At 46.1% G+C, this 17,334-nt stretch overlaps 1 protein-coding gene across 3 annotated transcripts in view; it reads right to left on the reverse strand.

Moving 5' to 3' along the window:
• Nucleotides 1–2,219: 2,219 nt before the first annotated feature.
• The window catches only part of NIM1K (NIM1 serine/threonine protein kinase), a 99,642-nt gene continuing 84,527 nt past the window's right edge, over nt 2,220–17,334 (reverse strand). For all 3 annotated transcript variants that reach the window (XM_075588986.1, XM_075588997.1, XM_075588992.1), the window contains exons 3-4: nt 5,934–6,202; nt 2,220–3,008 (exon numbers count right to left, since the gene is read on the reverse strand). In XM_075588986.1, the coding sequence (XP_075445101.1) occupies nt 2,259–3,008; nt 5,934–6,202 (1,019 nt within the window). In that variant the 3' untranslated portion in view covers nt 2,220–2,258. The remainder of the gene's footprint in view (nt 3,009–5,933; nt 6,203–17,334) is intronic.

The raw sequence follows: 17,334 nt of genomic DNA on the forward strand, positions 1-17,334 counted from the left end.
GGGGAGTTAGTGGATGAGTTAGAGAGGTTATGGGAGGGATTAGAGGAGGAGATAGCAGGAGGTATGTGGGTGGGGGGGGGGGGGCAGACATATTTTACTAATTCCCAAGTTGTTTATAGATCTCCCCAAACACACCTTTCATTATACGTGGAGTCTGTGCACAAAAAGAAACAAAACAAGAAAAAAATTACAGTAAATAAGGCACATACCCCATGGTATACATCCAAGAGTTCTCAATGAGTTAAGCTCAGTAATAGCCAAACCATTACATTTTATATTTAAGGACTCCATTTCCACAGGCTCATTACCACAAGATTGGCGTAAAGCAGATGTGGTCCCTATATTTAAAAAGGGAGCTAGATCACAACCGGGGAAATACAGACTTGTAAGCCTGACTTCAATAGCGGGGAAACTACTTGAAGGTTTAATACGGGATAATATTCAGGAATACCTAATGGAAAACAAAATCATTAGTAATAGTCAGCATGGATTTATGAAGGATAGGTCATGCCAAACTAACCTTATTTGTTTCTTTGAGGAGGTAAGTAGCAATTTAGACCAGGGTAATGCAGTTGATATGGTCCACACAAGAGGTTGGTGTACAAAATAAAGTAAAATGGGCAAAAAAAAATATGCACATGGATTGAAAACTGGTTGAAGGATAAACAACAGAGGGTTGTCATAAATGGAACATTTTCAGGTTGGACTAAGGTCGTGAGTGAAGTACCTCAGGGATCGGTACTGGGACCGCTGCTTTTTAACTTGTTTATTAATGACCTTGAGGTTGGGATCGAGAGCAAAGTCTCCATGCTGATGATACTAAATTGTGTAAGGTAATAGAATCAGAGCAGGATGTAATTTCTCTCCAGAAGGACTTGAAGAGACACATATGTATACACATACACGCCCAGAGAGGTAATACAGGTATACACATAAACACCCAGAGAGGTAATACCGGACACATATGTACAGTGTTACCGCTAATTATTTACTGGACAGATTGTCCAAACACAGGACAGTCCGGTTCAATACTGGACACCTGGAACCCTAAACTGTCTCGTGTAACGTGTTATTGCAACATGTCTTACTAATTGAATTTCCTGAATCATCTTCTACACAGTGCAGCACGTCAAGGAACACCGCTGTTTATCTAAATATTATTGGCCGTATTTACAAAGCATCCTTCTGTTGCAAGGCACCGCATAACACAGCTGTAGGGTGGTCCTACAGCGCCAGGAGACATGTGGCCATGACACTTGTCGCATGAGTCACAAAGGAAATTCAAATTAAGAGGGCGGGAGGGGGGAGAGAGAAACGTTAGATTGCTGCTTCAGGGAAATCTTTGATCTTATGTTGTTATTGACCACATCTCAGAGAAACTGGGACAGGAGATTTGCAGGGAAAAATGACCTTAAATGCAAAGAACTTTAAGAATGTGCAGAAAAAGCTATAACCTCTATTGAGGGCTGCACACATGAACTTCTATTATCATACTTCATATGTTAGTGCCTGGGATGCTTTACAGAATATAATTTTCTTTTACTGATTCCATTCCAGCCTCATAATCCAGTTCACCCTGAACATTAAATCCTGCGCACTGGTTCATTTATCGCAGCAGTCCCCACACATTCTCATCATTTCTTTTTATAATCTGAATGGGGAGATCCCCTGAATCTGGACCAATCTGTTCTCAACTCTGAGAATCCCGATTCCCAATAAATTAACTTTTGTATTTGCAGGTGAACTGAATTTTTTTTTTTTCAAGATGGCTGCTGGTGTAATCTGACAAGAGTCCGCGATACCCCAATAATATCGTAGCTTCCTATTGGCTCACCAGAGCGAGATGACACAGCGGCCATATTGATTTCCCAAAGGGGAGGGGGGTGGGGTGGGGGGAATAAGCAGCAAAGGCAAATTTCTCTGAAACGAAAAGGCCCCAATGCTGAAAAAGTGCAGTTCAGGGGGACAGGGGATTGCTGCTTTCATTGTTTGTCGTTGCATGTTGCTAACCTGTGCTACTGATTAAAAAAATGAACTCACTGGCACTATTAAGCACCTGGCTGCGTGGAAGCCTACATTTTTTTTTTGCAAAGAAGATGTTGTTTGAGACTAACATGTTTGTAGAATCTGCTGTCACAATTACAAATTTGTTTTGAAGGGCATTATGTAATATTTATTTTAAAAATACAAAAACGGTGCCTACGCAATAAGACCACCAGTTAAAAGTTCAATTTACAGTGAACAATTGAAAATACCATTTATAAAATTGAACAAAACTTAGATGTGTGCCTTATTTCTCGACGTGTTCTATGAGGCTTCTTTGTATTCTTTTCTTTTGAGTCCGGGGTTGTTATGATCGGGATACTCTCCACTGCCCTCTTCTTCTGGATCCTGTGAAGAACAATTCTGTAAATTCCAGTTATTGAACTCCGGGAGTCTTTCCCACGATTATTTACAATGTGCTCCCCGGTAATCCCTAAATGTTCTAGGGTATTCTTCACTTCCGATTCTTCAGCCTTGAGGATACTTGTCTCTAATAAATGCTTTGGATCCAGTTTGAATGGTTCCAAGGGCTTTGGGTATTGGATTCCACACATCCATTCACTATTCATGATGTAATCTACGCTGCACCGTTCAGACGGTATGGGTTGGAGCATCCCCTTGATCAGTCTCTGGCAAGCTTCGGAAACAAATGCAGGGATAATGTATGTTCCATCCAGAATGCACTTCTTTAGTTTGGCCACTGTGTCAGCTCGGAATGGCATACTGCCTGTCACCATGAAGTATAAAAGTATACCCAGTGCCCAAATATCCACCAAAATGCCAATGTAGTGTTCGTCCCGGAAAAGCTCGGGGGCGGCGTATGGAGGAGAGCCACAAAAGGTGTTCAGAGTTTCATCTTTTTTACTTATTGTGCTAAATCCAAAGTCTCCGACCTTTACACAAGTGTTGCTTGTATAGAACACGTTTTCAGCTTTCAGGTCCCTGTGAATTATTTGGTTATCGTGCTGAGGAAAAAGGAAAGTACAATAAGAATTGATGGACTGTATCCTTTAAATCTTTTAAGAGCATGAGTTGCCTATATCATATTGCAGAGCCCTGGGCTTCAGGTTCCTCCCACGCTGATGAAAGAACAAAGGTGAAACACATAATATTCCTTATGACAGGTTTAGGGGAAAAGATGTAATGAAGATTTGTATCAAGGATAAATAATTAAGTTATCACAATTAGATTGTAATCACAGTGGGATATTCTCTCTTAAAAAGACATGGAGCACGATGATGAATTTTCAAAATGTTAAAAACTATATGAACTACAAGTAAAATAAATATAGTAGTAAGATATTTTCATGGTAATAAAGTAACAACACGGGTAGCTAGTGTAACGAAATGATTTAGTGACTAGTTTTCCTGGAATTCATGTGCTATATCAATAAATGTATATTGCAAGGCTAAAAATTACATCTTTTTTTTATCAAAGGAACAATCTTTTATCCCAGTGCTAACAAATTATTAGTAATTTTAAATTGAGATCAGCTTGCTATTGAATAAATGACATTTTGCTAAACGATGAATGTGAAAAGATGTGCTTAGCGCTATAGCTGTACCACTCACCACCAACAAAACCAGTGAAAAAAGTGACAATTAAAAGAGTAAAATAGTAAATAATTGACTGAATTGGTATATAGACTCAAGGAATTCAGTCCAAATGCAGCCCCCAGGTCCTGGGATTCTCACAGGTAACCCAAATCTATAGATCGTTACAATGCTGGAGTTTTTGGGGTGCAGATGGTTTATCTCATATAAAACCAAAAAGAGCAGAAAAATTATAATAGTGGAATAAGACACGTGACCAGGTCAGAAAAAACCCGTATGCACTCAGAGTTATTCTTTCTTTCAGGCACCTTCCAATATCAGCCTCCATCACATGAGCAGAGAAGGTGGGCAGCCCAATCTCAAGTTTGCTAAACAATGGCAAGTGAAAAGCATAGTCAATGCCACATCATTTTACCACCTAGTCCAAATAGAAGATTTCTTCTACTGAGCAGCTCCCGAAAGCCATAAGAGAACCTTTTAGGGCGCTAAAAGTGAACTACCTGGTGCAGGGTTCCTATGAAGAGCACTCCACAAAGTGCTTTCCTGGCTAAGACGCCGCCGCCACATTCACTGCTGCCTCGATTTCAGACCCGCTGGTCTCGTCGCAGTCTAATGACGTAGTTGGGCATGCGCAGTCACCGGGATTCACCGGAAGTTCTGGAACTGTACCGCAGATACAGACACCGGCCGCAAGCCTCTAGAGCTTCTCAGAGTGTGAATATTGGAGGAAATCTTGACAAAGTCCAGACTATCCTTACTGCTGACACACTATAAATGTCCTCTATAGATTGCTATCCACCCTACGCGTTTCGTGACGGTAGCCCCTGACGAAGTGACTGCACCAAGGGAGTGGTTAAACTGCTGATAAAGGCTATATATCTTCAACTTTGTCGTGAGTAGGATTCCAGTTTTACTCCATCTGGATAGGATCCCTCAGTTTTGTGTTCCTCGATTTTAGGCATTGTTGTCTTATTGTGTTTATTAAATTGCACTAATTTTTTTAGCTATTCTTTGTTTTATGTTGTTTTATGTAGTATTTTGTTTAGTGTTCTCACAATCTATCTGTGTCAGTGTTGCACTATGATTTTCTTTTTTCTTATCTATTTCCACATGTCATGAGACTACAATCAAGATCTCATTGGATATTGTTTTGGACATTAAGAACTGTATCATCTTCTGGTCAGACAGGACTTTAAGGTTCACAGTTTATTTAGGCGCCAGTATATTGTGTTTTTTCAGGGATATCCTTAAAACCTGACTTGTTGGTGGCCCTTGAAGACTGGAGTTGGCCACTCTTGGATTATATAGACATGTATAGATAAAAACAGGCAAGGTTTTCCTCAGTGTTGCTAACCTGATCATGGTAATCTAGTCCAGTTGTGATTAGACAAGTCTCCAAACCCCATAAAAGTGGAAAATGTGCTGTGACAGGTGTAGCCAGGCCTGGTTTCACTGGCTACCAGTCTGCCCTCCTCCTGGCAGTAAGTCCTAGTATAGCAGGCTTGCCAGGAGTAATCATGGGTTTTCCCCACTCCTATGCAGCTTCAGTGAGTATAAGGGGAGGCAGTGCAACCAGGCCTTTTGTCCAATCAGGGACTCAGGACTGGTTCCTGCTTTTCCTGTACTTAATGAGCTGCACTTCCAGATTTTTATCAGTTTGCCTCTACCCTTGAGAGAGGCTGGTCTACCCGAATAACTGGGCAGGGCTCTGTACAGTTTGGACTCCCTCCCTTAGGGGAGTGGAGTGGGGGGACTATTCCTCTTACTCCACCAGGGAGTAAGAGAAGAGCAAGGACAGCTGTGGGGGCTCTGTACCTGCAGTGAGTGTCCAGGGAAACATCCTGAGGGTGAAGGCCCGAATATCTGATTGTTGTTGTGTATGCTGTGAAATCTACAGTGTGCAATAAAATGTTCCTGTTTCACTATACCTTCCGCCTGAGACCTCAATCTATCAGCGGAAGGGAAAAGAACTCTCCTGCAGAGATTGCTCCCCTCATTCCTGGGGCCTGCACGAGATGGAGGCGCTGTCACCGTGAGTACGAATTAATATATACGCCAGAAGCCTGTTCTGACCTCCCCTACCACCATGCGGGAGACTCAGATCTACTGTGAGCCAGCAGGTATGCACCACCACACTCCATGTAGCAGCAACTTCTCCCAGACGGGGGGGAAGAGGGGGGAATATGGGCTACACAAGTTAAACACAAACTGGAGTGATATCTCAGGAAGGGACGGAGTCAAATTGCCAATGCTGTGACCCATCCCCTCTTATCCGTGCACATTAACATCAATGACAAGGTAACAATCTGGAAACAGGCTATAAGGAAGACTACTTACCATGTGTTTCACAGCAGACAGTATCTGAGAGAAGATTATTTTACTTTCTGATTCTGATAACTTTCCTTCAGTGCTAATTTTGGCAAAAAGCTCCCCTCCTCCGGCATACTCCATCACAAGGTGCAGCTTTGACAGCGTCTCTACCACTTCATAAAGTCTGATGACGTTTGGGTGATGCAGCTTCTCCATGCTGGAAATCTCACGAGACAACAGGCGCTGGGTCTTCTGATCCAACTTGGTTTTATCCAAGATTTTTATTGCAACCTTTTCTGAAAATACCGAATGCAATAAATAGGTTAGTGGAGCAGTTTCATATAGACTTATGCAGAAAACAGAACATGTCATTGGAAATACAGGAGTCTAACCGGCAGCAATAACACAAGTTTTCTTTCTTGCAAAGGACTATATACATTTTTCATCATGCCATTCGTAACCACCACCTTCTCAGAAGCTCAAAGGTTGTTGATCACACTTTACTATATTTGTTTAACCTATTTGATGAAGGATACTTTTGGGAAGAGGTTTTGTATGTATTTTGCAGCTGTGGGTGGTTTGGGGGAGATTCGATAGAGGTGCCATGTTAATTGCAGAATATGCAGAACAACTGTTGCAATGCACAAGGCAACGTTCTGAAAATGCCTAATAACCATGTAATGCATATAATGTAACCATTACTTTCACAATGTGCAAAACATCTTGTAGAACAGGGGTTCTCAACTCTAGTCCCCAAGCCCCCCCAAAAGGTTAGGTTTTGAGGATGCCCCTACTTCAGCAGAGGTGGCTCTATCAAACCCTGCTTCAGCACAGGTGGCTCCTATGCCTGAAGGATATCTCGTGTCCTTATGTAGCGCACTTTCCCCCATCACCTGGGAGATGTGTAGCTATGGTGTGTAGGGTGCAATACCGGGTGGCTCACAGGAGGCCTGAGCCTCCGCTGCTGGGAACCTGGGTTGTATCCTGGAACGATACTCGGTAGCGCCTCCACCTGTACGGGATTCTATAGTGTAGAATAACCCCGTTACAGGACCCACATACAATAAACAATACACAATGATATAATTAGAACAATTTACTATATGCATAATAATCATAATAATCATTAATCATAATAATGGCCGCCGGTGCCTTCCGACGCTCTGCAACAACCCCAACATGCCCGCCGGACTTGGGGATTCTTCTGCGCATGCGCAACTGCACTGTGCATGCGCGCGTCTGAACAGTATGGCGGCGCCCTGCAAAGGGAGCCGCCAGGAGCCTCCGGTGGTGCGCTCAACTGCGCAACCTTCCCATCGGCGCCGGAACCTGCCCCCTGCCTCTGCTGCCTAGTGCACCCGTTCCAGGATGTAGGGGGCTATGGGAGGACCAGGGGGACAAGGGGGACCTGGGTTACACTTATAACCTGACCTGTTGGGGGGAGTTGAGGACTGGAGTTGAGCGCCCCCTGTTGTAGAATGAGAACAATGTCCATGCAGGTCTGTTATTATTAGGCACAACCAATTGTGTAAAGGAAAGTCTTAAAAAACAAGACATGGTATTAGATCAAGGACTACACATTTTCTTTTTATACTATGACTTACATGCACCCATTGTCATTACTTCTCAAAAAGGATATTAAGGTGATAATAAGAGGACACGTTTTCTTGAGAGGCCCATTACTGCTCACTTATCCAAGTTAAGAGCCTCTTCACTGTTAGTTCATTGTAGCCCCATCAGTCATCAGTCTTTCAATATAATACAAATGTATCAGTTCAGTATTATTTTACCTCAGAGCCTGCGAGTCACTCCCACCATAAACATTTAGCATACCCATGATTAAAGACAGACAATGATCTTGAAATTAATTGGCTACGGTTTTTATTAAATGTTATTATAGACAACAGGAAGTGCTAATGCTGCCAGAATGCTCCCCAACCTATAAAGGCCAATGGTATCCAAACCATGGTCCTCACCCCCAAGCCAAGGACCACACAGCCCCGGCTGCGCTTCCCTTGTTCTTTGTTTTCTATGCTCAGATGACCCACCAGAAGAATGGACCCCAGGTACCCACAGCACAATGGGCCCTGCCCACTCACCATTAAGTGCAACCACTAGGCATTAGCGTCCCATAGAGCCCCTTCTGGCATGGTTACTCAGCACTTACACCTCCCGCCACCAAAGGGACTATTTAACCCCCTTAAATTAGCCCCGGACCTGCCTACACGCCAGTACCGCTCTAACCCATCCAGGATGGTAACATTAAATAAATCCAAGCCAAGATCAGATAAATGCACCCGTCCCGTTGAAACAAATCCTCTGTCAGGGACATTCCTGATATATCTACTTCGCTCTCACTTTATTCACAGTTTCCTTGGTTGTCCACCGGGTGTGCTGCTGCTCCTGTCTTCTCTGGTATTTCCCTCTGTAGTTTCCTCTTGGTTATAGAAGTTCCTGTCTTCTGTCTTTTCCCTGCTTTTATAGTTTCCTGTTCCTGGTTTAGTCTTTGCCCTTGTTTTGTTTCTAGTGACTCTTTTCTGCCATGACCCGTTCCCTGTTCTGCTCACCTGTTCTCTGTGCCTGTATCTTGCTTGGGTCCTAGTTTAGCATTAAAGGTCCTTGCCTTTATTCGGCTTGTCCAGTTCTATTCTTTATCCCAGTCCTGTTCCTGCGTCCCAAGCCCTCTTCCTACGTCCCAAGCCCTCTTCCTGCATCCCAAGCCCTTTTCCTTTGTTCCTGTCCCTGCCTTGTGCCCCAGTCCTGTTTTTGCCTCCTCGCAGCTGACCTCTGCCTGTGACCCCGATGACACGTATTCGCTGCCTGCCTTTGACTTCTGCCCGAGACCTGACAACGCTACCTTGCCGCCTGCCCTGGACTCCTGCCTGTAACCCCGTTACATTGTCACTTCTTCCTGCTGTTCAGGCCAATGAGGTCCATCTTGCATCTGCCACCCTAAGAGTCCTTGACAGCCTCTTTAATTTTGTCAAAGTCAGGGTGGCCAACAACCCTAGCCCCTGACTGCATCCCAACTTTCAAAAGCCCCCGCCCGGCGCACGACCAAACCTTCCCATACCCAATGTTTTGCCACCACACTTGCAAAGCACCAGACCGGGCCTGAATTTGTGCTAAATCCTGCTTTATTGCCTGGATTCATTTAATTGATTTAACTGAAATATGGTCATTGCCCCCGACATGGAGGATCAAAACTCGAGGAGCTCGCCTCTTCTGAGCGAGGACTAATATCTGGCAGCAACTAATTTAACCTAGGCCCTTTTTACTCCACCAAAATACCGCCGCAGGCTCCATGTGCAAACCCAAATTCTTCCCAAAAGGGCAAACTTACGCCGTCTCACCACCCAATGGACATATTCGTTCCCGATAATCCACGTTGGGTGCCGTAACACCAAAACTAAATCAGGAAAGCACTAAGCAAAATTATTACACTAACGAACGTAACTACGGTAACGGTTCGGCTCCCATCTCCCGATTGAACAAATCACGTCAACACCTAGACCAGATCGCTCCGCTGTCGCCTCAGACCTTATTTGGAAGGAGTGGGTACTCAACAGCCTGCTCACAAAATCCAAACTAGCTATCCACATCTGGCAATATGCCGTTATCGAAACCTTATAAGGCCTCACCTGCAGCTGCACCAGCAAGGGGCCGGGGAAAGTAGGCCTGACCTGAAGGAACTACCTTAGCCGCCTCACTCAGCAGACTAAGCTGCCAGACAACCCGCCCAACTTGATTCATGAACCCCTACCCCGCTGATCGGTCTTGCTCCCTGCAACCGAAGCATGAACTAAGTTCTTCACTGGACCGCCACGAGGTCCTAGCTTCCAAATAACCTGAATCTTTGCAAAAGGAATCCAGAAACCCAACTAACATCCTCCCCATAACAACCTGACCGTCTCATTATTGATGTAATAATCCAGTTAATGGCCCGTCTTTTCCCTGTTCACAGGCATAACTGCCTCTTGCAGAAGACTGTGGAAAAGGCTTGCTCACTGCCAGCCCACCCTCGCCGCTGCGAGCCCCGCCACAGGCCAAGCATTCTTGCCGGAATCTGCAACTACTGAGCCTGCACTGGCCCTCATTAACAGCCCAGCAGTGCCTCTTCTTGCTGCATGCCGACTGCCCAGTGGGCAACCTCCTACTGACTGCCCCCTGAATGGAGACCGACTTCTGTGTTGTCATTAACCTTATCAACAAGTCCATATCCTTCAAATCCCAGGATAAGTGCTTGCGAACAGCCAGCTTTTGGGGAAATTGCTCATCATAGAGCCACCACGCGATCCCACCATTATGTCTCTGCGCGAACCCAGTCATATCTTGGTATTTAAAAAAGGGCTGAACATAGGTGAGGAGATTTTCCCCCTATTATGTTCGCTAAGATAGAGAACGCCTGAAGCCAGTTTGAAGACGTCTGAGGGAACAACCTCCTCTCGATATCATTTTTGCCGTCGTCTTTTATGCTGGACCTGGCTACCGCCTCCCTATAGCCTGGCTGCAATGAAAATATCTCCATGTACTCCCTTCCGCAGATCTTTTCTTGACCTCCGCTAGCAAGTGCAACCCCAACGGGCTAGTTATGCACGCATACTGTCACGATGACACCAACTTTTATCAACACATTTATATTTCTGGGTACTTGATTGAACAGAACAAGTTGCAAAATAAATTGTGATTTATTTCCTTAATAGACAAACACACGACATCTGCAGAATACACTTGAAAACAACACTTACTGGAATAAGGGAATGAAAGAAATTGTCCTTTGAAACAAAAGAAATTGTCCTCTGCTTGCAAGCGCAAGAAATGCAGCCTTGGTTTTAAAAGTCCTGTGGTTATGTGGTTGTTAACCCCTTCACTCCTGGACTGGTTGCTGCTGTGCTGGAACAAAGTCTAGCATCTTTACATCATGGATTAAAATTCAGTAATCACACTGGGGATACCTGGGGGGCCACAGTTATAGACTGCCCAAAGCTATCTTTAACATGTGGATCCAATCCCCTCGTGGGAACAAAAAAACCCACGAATAGCCAAGTTACCCACAGTTCATAAGACCGGTCAACAGGGCTGTCCGGTGGGCAGGGCGCATGGGCCAGGTTGACGCCCATGCCACTTAGCATACCTGGGCTACACCCATAACTTGGCACCACTAAGTCTACTTTTTGACCAATAAATGTCACTAGCCTGACATCTGCTGTGCATCAGTATGCCAGTATTGTATACATTATGGGTCTCTGGGTCTTTTCATAATTGACACTCTTTTAGACAGGGGGACTCTAAATCTGCGAGAGCCTTTTGAGGCTCCGTCATAAAAATAACTACAGCCCTTTGAGGCTTGGTCATAAAAATAGCCCCAGCTCATTCACCCATATCACAGCTGGATGTCCAAGTAATTCCTGCTTGGACTTACAAAAAAATATCTCCTGCCTTACATTTAAGATCTGCCATCATGTGTCGGTTAGAGGGTATGGCAAGCAACGCATCTTGTCTTTTACCCTCGCAGACAGGGAATGGCCTGCAAATGGGGAATAAAAATGGCGAGGACAGGGCAACAAGAGTAATGCATGGCAAATCAGGTATTAACCCTTTCCTCCCCGTCACACATACGCATCCATGAAGCAAACATCAGAGACTTTTCCTGCCTCAACTACCCCAACATAGGAGCTGGGGGAATGTCCGTAGCTTTGCCTCCATGACAGGCACAGTCTCCACACCTACTATTGGCCCTGATGGGCTAGCACTGGCCCCCGCTAGCACAGGCAAGGGGTCCACTAATGCTGCGGCCACTCCCAAGTTCGCACCATCCGCCGCTGCTCAAGCTGCTACCAGCCCTTTACCCGGGCCGCCTGTAGGCCCCCTTGCCTGTTTTTTCATGGCTACCAGCACACCTCTTAACAGGGCCACTAGGTTCATCGCTCTGCGGATAGAGGCCCGACAGCCAGGAGGGCACCCGGCCCCTGGTTCTCTTACCACTACATCACTCACTACTGCCACAGCCTGATGTGGCAAGCTTGCCAAATAACCCACCCCACCCACAAATGGTAGTACAGCCTGACCCCGCTTTGGCTAGATCCAGATCACCTGTTCCTCACTCCCAAGGGGACAACCAAGGCCTTACAATCAACCAGACTCCACCTGAGGCATCACTGGGATATAAGGGGTTACTACCACATTTAATGCTGTAGGCCTAGGACCCAGGGCTCTCCTCTTACCCACAGCTGTCCTTGTAGCTCTCGCTTCACTCCCTGCTGCATGCCGATGCCACATGCTGTCCTTCCGTGCTTAGCCTGTTGGGAGGTCGTACTGGCTCTCCCCGGCTCAGTCCACGTGTCCCGCTGGAGGTCTCCGCTGGAGCCCAACCTCTGCTTCTATACATCTCACCACTGGACAAAGCCACAGCCGCTCCGCTCAGCAGAGTCTGCAGTTCATGCGGCAGCCACCTCGTGCTCCCTCGCCTCCTCCTGCAGCTGCCTCATTAACACCTGAACGCCCGCCATCATCACCACTTCACCGCACTCAGGCTAGGTCCCCAGTAAATGCTGCAGCATTCGCTGCACGAACAGAACTGCCCCTCAATGGGGCTGGGCCCACTATGTACCCTGGCGCGCATTTGGCAGCCGCACTCTACGACGAGTTTTTGCAAAGACAATAAAATTGTCTTTACAACTTGTGACGGAGGGCTGGTCACGCCCCCCGGTGGTTCAGCGAATGAGGGCGAACCAGCCGCGTGAGATCATGGCCATGCCCCTGCAACACCCCCGCCATGCCCCCCCCTCCCCCATCACAATCTCCTGCAGCTCACCACAGATCGCAGATCGCAGTTTCCACACGTGCACGCGCTGCCACCACACTGGGTACGCGTGCTACAGTGAAGACTAGGGGCCGAAGCCTCAGACACCTGAAACCTGGATCTCAGCTGCTGCTGCTGCGACCTGGAACTCAGCTGCTGCGACCTGGAACTCTGGGGACCGGCAATCTGGAACTCTGTTGGGCCCGCTTCGGCCCCAGTCTTTACTGTAGCACGCGCGCCCCGCGGGGTGGCGGCATGTGCACGTGTGGAAACCGTGATCTGCAGTGAGCTGCAGGAGATTGCGACAGGGGCGTGGTGGGGGTGTTGCAGGGGCATGGCCATGACCTCACTCGGCTGGTTCGTCCTCATTGGCTGAACCGTTGGGGGGGGGGGGCGTGGCCAGCCCTCCATTACAAGTTGTAAAGACAATTTTGTTGTCTTTGCAAAAACTCGTCGTAGAGCGCGGCTGCCAAATGCGCGCCAAGGTACATAGTGGGCCCAGCCCCATTGAGGGGCAGTTCTTGTTCGTGCAGCGCAGGCTATAGCGCGCTGCAGCATTTACTGGGGACCTAGCTGAATGCACTTTCACTCCTCACTCTGATGTGATCTGTGAATAGGGTGACCAGACATCCCGGTGTAGCTGGGACAGTTCCGTTTTTTTATGATGTGTCCCTGTGCGCCGACATACCCTGAAATGTCCCGGTTTTTGCTGAGTGTCCCGGTTATGCTGAGTGTCCCAGAGCAGGGGATGCCGTTGGGGAGAAGAGCAGATGATTGGCACAGCAGCAGCAGATGCCGGGGAGGAGAGCAGAGCAGGTGATTGGCCTGATATATGATAGGGCTGGGGATAGCAGCAGAGAAGGGTGGGGAGGAGAGCAGAGTAGATGTTTGGCCTGGTAGATGATGGGGGTGGGGTTAGCAGCAGAGAAGGGCGGGGTCGGGAGGAGAGCAGATGATTGGCCTGGTAGAGGAGGATGGGGGTGGGGTTAGCAGCAGAGGAGCCTTTCAGTAAGTCAGTGAGTACTTCTGCTGTCTGCTACCAGGGCCAAAAATGGACACCCTCCTGCTCCCGTGAATGGTAGGGTCTGGAGAGACAGTGGAGAGACACACAAACACACACAGACCTGGGGGGAGAGAGAGACACACACGGACCTGGGGAGAGAGATATACACAAACACACACAGACCTAGGGAGAAAGAGAGAGAGAGAGGGAGAGGGGGAAAGAGAGAAAGAGAGGGAGAGGGGGAAAGAGAGAGAGAGAGGGAGAGGGGGAAAGAGAGAGAGAGAGGGAGAGGGGGAAAGAGAGAGAGAGAGGGAGAGGGGGAAAGAGAGAGAGAGAGGGAGAGGGGGAAAGAGAGAGAGAGAGAGAGGGAGGGAGAGGGGGAAAGAGAGAGAGAGAGAGGGGGAAAGAGACAGAGAGGGAGAGGGGGAAAGAGAGAGAGAGGGAGAGGGGGAAAGAGAGAGAGGGGGAAAGAGAGAGAGAGGGGGAAAGAGAGAGAGGGGGAAAGAGAGAGAGGGGGAGAGAGAGGGAGAGAGAGAGAGAGGGAGAGAGAGAGAGAGGGAGAGAGAGAGAGAGGGGGAGAGAGAGAGAGGGAGAGAGAGAGAGAGAGAGAGAGAGAGAGAGAGAGAGAGAGAGAGAGAGAGAGAGACACACACACAGACCTGGGGGGAGAGATGTATTGGTTCTGTACTGCAAACATGTTCCAAGTTTTACTGCATAGTAATGGGAAGAGCTATAGGAACGTTTTGGGGGCATAGCCCCTTCCTGAGACAAAAGCTACCAGTGTGGGAGAGACACACAGACTGGGGGGGAGGGAGTCTGTGTGTCTGTGTGTCTGTGTGTCTGTGTGAGAGATAGTGGAGGAGGTGTGGAGACAGTATAAATGGTGACGCTATTGGACAAATAGCATTATATTTATTTTTAAGCAATGTAATTTTAGAAATACATTTTTATTGTGTCCCGGTTTTTACTTTTGGAAATCTGGTCACCCTATCTGTGAACAACAGCAATGGGGAGTGGAATACCCCTTCCCGTCTTCTTAAAAGATACCCCCTCAAGACCCCACCCCACGACGCATCAACCCCCAGCTCTAAGGTAGAAGGGTGGAAAGGTCAAGGGAGGAGCCTGGCGCATGTCAAGGGGTTCTCTTTTTGAAAGTGTGCCAGGAGAAACCACGGTGAGTCAAGTTCACTTTGTAAGGAAGGTGACAGAGAGGATCATTAATACATTGATGCGCAGTTATAAAGAAACTCTCATTTGTACCATTTTGTGCAACAACTATTAAGTCATTTGCGTTTCTTACAGGCCACTTGTAAAAGAAGGAGCACGATGAAGAATTCACATTTCAAAATGAACATGCTGCAATATCAATCTGTGCCGAGTATGATAACACTATTTCAACAGGAGATTCCGGAATATTCCATCAGGAAGGTTAGCGCACATTTGACCTCCAGGTTACATGGTGTTATTTTATTTTACACATGGATTTTTTTTTATGGTCTGCTTGAAGCCGAATCTTTCTGATATTAATAGGCTTCTGTTTTACTGATTGATTATATCATTAACATGGCCAGCCAGTCACAGGCAGTGCTGAAAGTGGGCAGGTACGGCCTGGTATGCAAAAACAAAACCAGCATGAATTATTGGGGATTTAAAATTAATAATACTAAAGAAAACAAATGTAGCCATGCCATCTGTGGCGACTAGTTTGCTTCCCTCCTGGCAGTAAGCCCTGGTACAGGCAGGGGCTGCCAGTAGTTGATATGGGGTTTTCCTGTACCAGGGCTTACTTCCAGGAGGGAAGCAAACTAGTCGCCACAGATGGCATGGCTACATTTGTTTTCTTTAGTATTATTAATTTTAAATCCCCAATAATTCATACTGGTTTTGTTTTTGCATACCAGGCCGTACCTGTCCACTTTCAGCACTGCCTGTGAGCTGCACTTGAGTGACAGCGGAAGGCGGTGACATCAGGCCTGGGCATGACCAATCATGAGATAGACCTGGTGCCCTCCTCCTGGCAGTACTTAAGGGCAGTACCACCCCAAATTCGGGAGTGCCTTTCCCCACTTGAGGAAGGCAGGTTACACATTGGAGAGGCTGCGTATTGGGCCTTCTCCAGTCCCTCCGGGGTAGAGTGAGTGTGGTAAATACCTCTGACTCTGCTAGGGAGGCAGGGAAGAGCTAGGATGGCTGCGAGTGCCCTTGGCCTGTAGTGACGGTCCAGGGACCATCCTTCAGTGGTAGCTGAGAGTTACTGCATCGGGCAGAAGCCTGCCTTGTTACTGTGCTGAACAGATTGGGAACTCAAACATTTCCTGGCTGATTGATGCTCTTTGGAGTATGGTCCAATGCATCTCCCTATGTGATATTGAGTCTTGATATTATTTTGATCTTCTAATTAAGATCTTTCCAATAGCTAAGGGTATTTACCATTTCTCAATCTGTTCAAATATGTTTATTATCATATGCACGCCTTATGTCATACACTTTCTATATCCATGTGTGTTATGTAACTATAACTTTTTCTGTATTTAAATATTGTTCTGATATGAGTATTTACAGCAATATCTATGGGTGCTTCTAGGCATCTTTGGGTTTGATTATTTATATGATATATGCTCAGGTTTATAGTTACATATTCCATATTGTTTATTTAAGTAAACTTGAGTCTCTATGTTGATCTGTTTATTATTATTAGATCTATTTACATATAATTCTTTGATATACTTATTTATAATTAATTATTATTAATAACTTTATTCACTTTATTTCTATTATGTAGATTTATATTTCTCTTTATTATTGCTTTCGTTACATATTAAGTTTCTTGGTTTTATTTATTTATTGTGTATCATTATACTGGTTATATATTAGCATAGTTGGTTACACTTTAGATTTTTATGTTATACACAAGATCTTATTGGTCGTGTTATATGTCATTATGTATCAGCTGTGACTGTGTTCAGCCCTCTTGGTACTGCCTTTTCCTATTGGTAACCTTCTTCATCTATTAGCTATCAGGTGTGTATTTGATTCCACACCTATAATGACGATTTTGGCGATCCAATCATGGAGCAGGCAGTGCTACATAGAGCAGAGGTCCCCAACTCCAGTCCTCAAGGACCGCTAACAGTGCAGGATTTAAGGATAGCCTCTCATTAGCACAGGTGGCCCAATCATTGTGACTGAACCACCTGTGCTCTAGCAGGGGTATCCGTAAAACCTGCACTGTTAGTGGTTCTTGAGGACTGGACTTGGGGACCTCTGACATAGAGGATTGCACAGACGCTTTACCATTTACTCTTTGACAAAGTCCCAAATGGGATGAAACGCGTCAGGGTGCAGTTGGCGATGTAAAGTTTTTGTCCGGGTTTTCATTAAATAAGCCTTTTTCTATTAGTTGCGTTTGGAACTTTTTTGCTGTGCATCGCTTTTTTGATTTTTCTCTACATGTTGCTCGTCCCTCTGCTAGCAAGGGGACATATGTTTCTCTCGGACTGCAGATGTCTCTGTACTGCAGATAAGAAGAATGTACTTTTGCGATCTCTTAAGCTTTAGTAGATTGTTGTTTAATATTGGCAATGTACCTCAGTGTCACATTGAGATTGTAATCCACTCTTGGT

This window comes from Ascaphus truei, chromosome 1 (assembly GCF_040206685.1).
Source record: "Ascaphus truei isolate aAscTru1 chromosome 1, aAscTru1.hap1, whole genome shotgun sequence".
NCBI classification, from domain to species: Eukaryota; Metazoa; Chordata; class Amphibia; order Anura; family Ascaphidae; genus Ascaphus; species Ascaphus truei.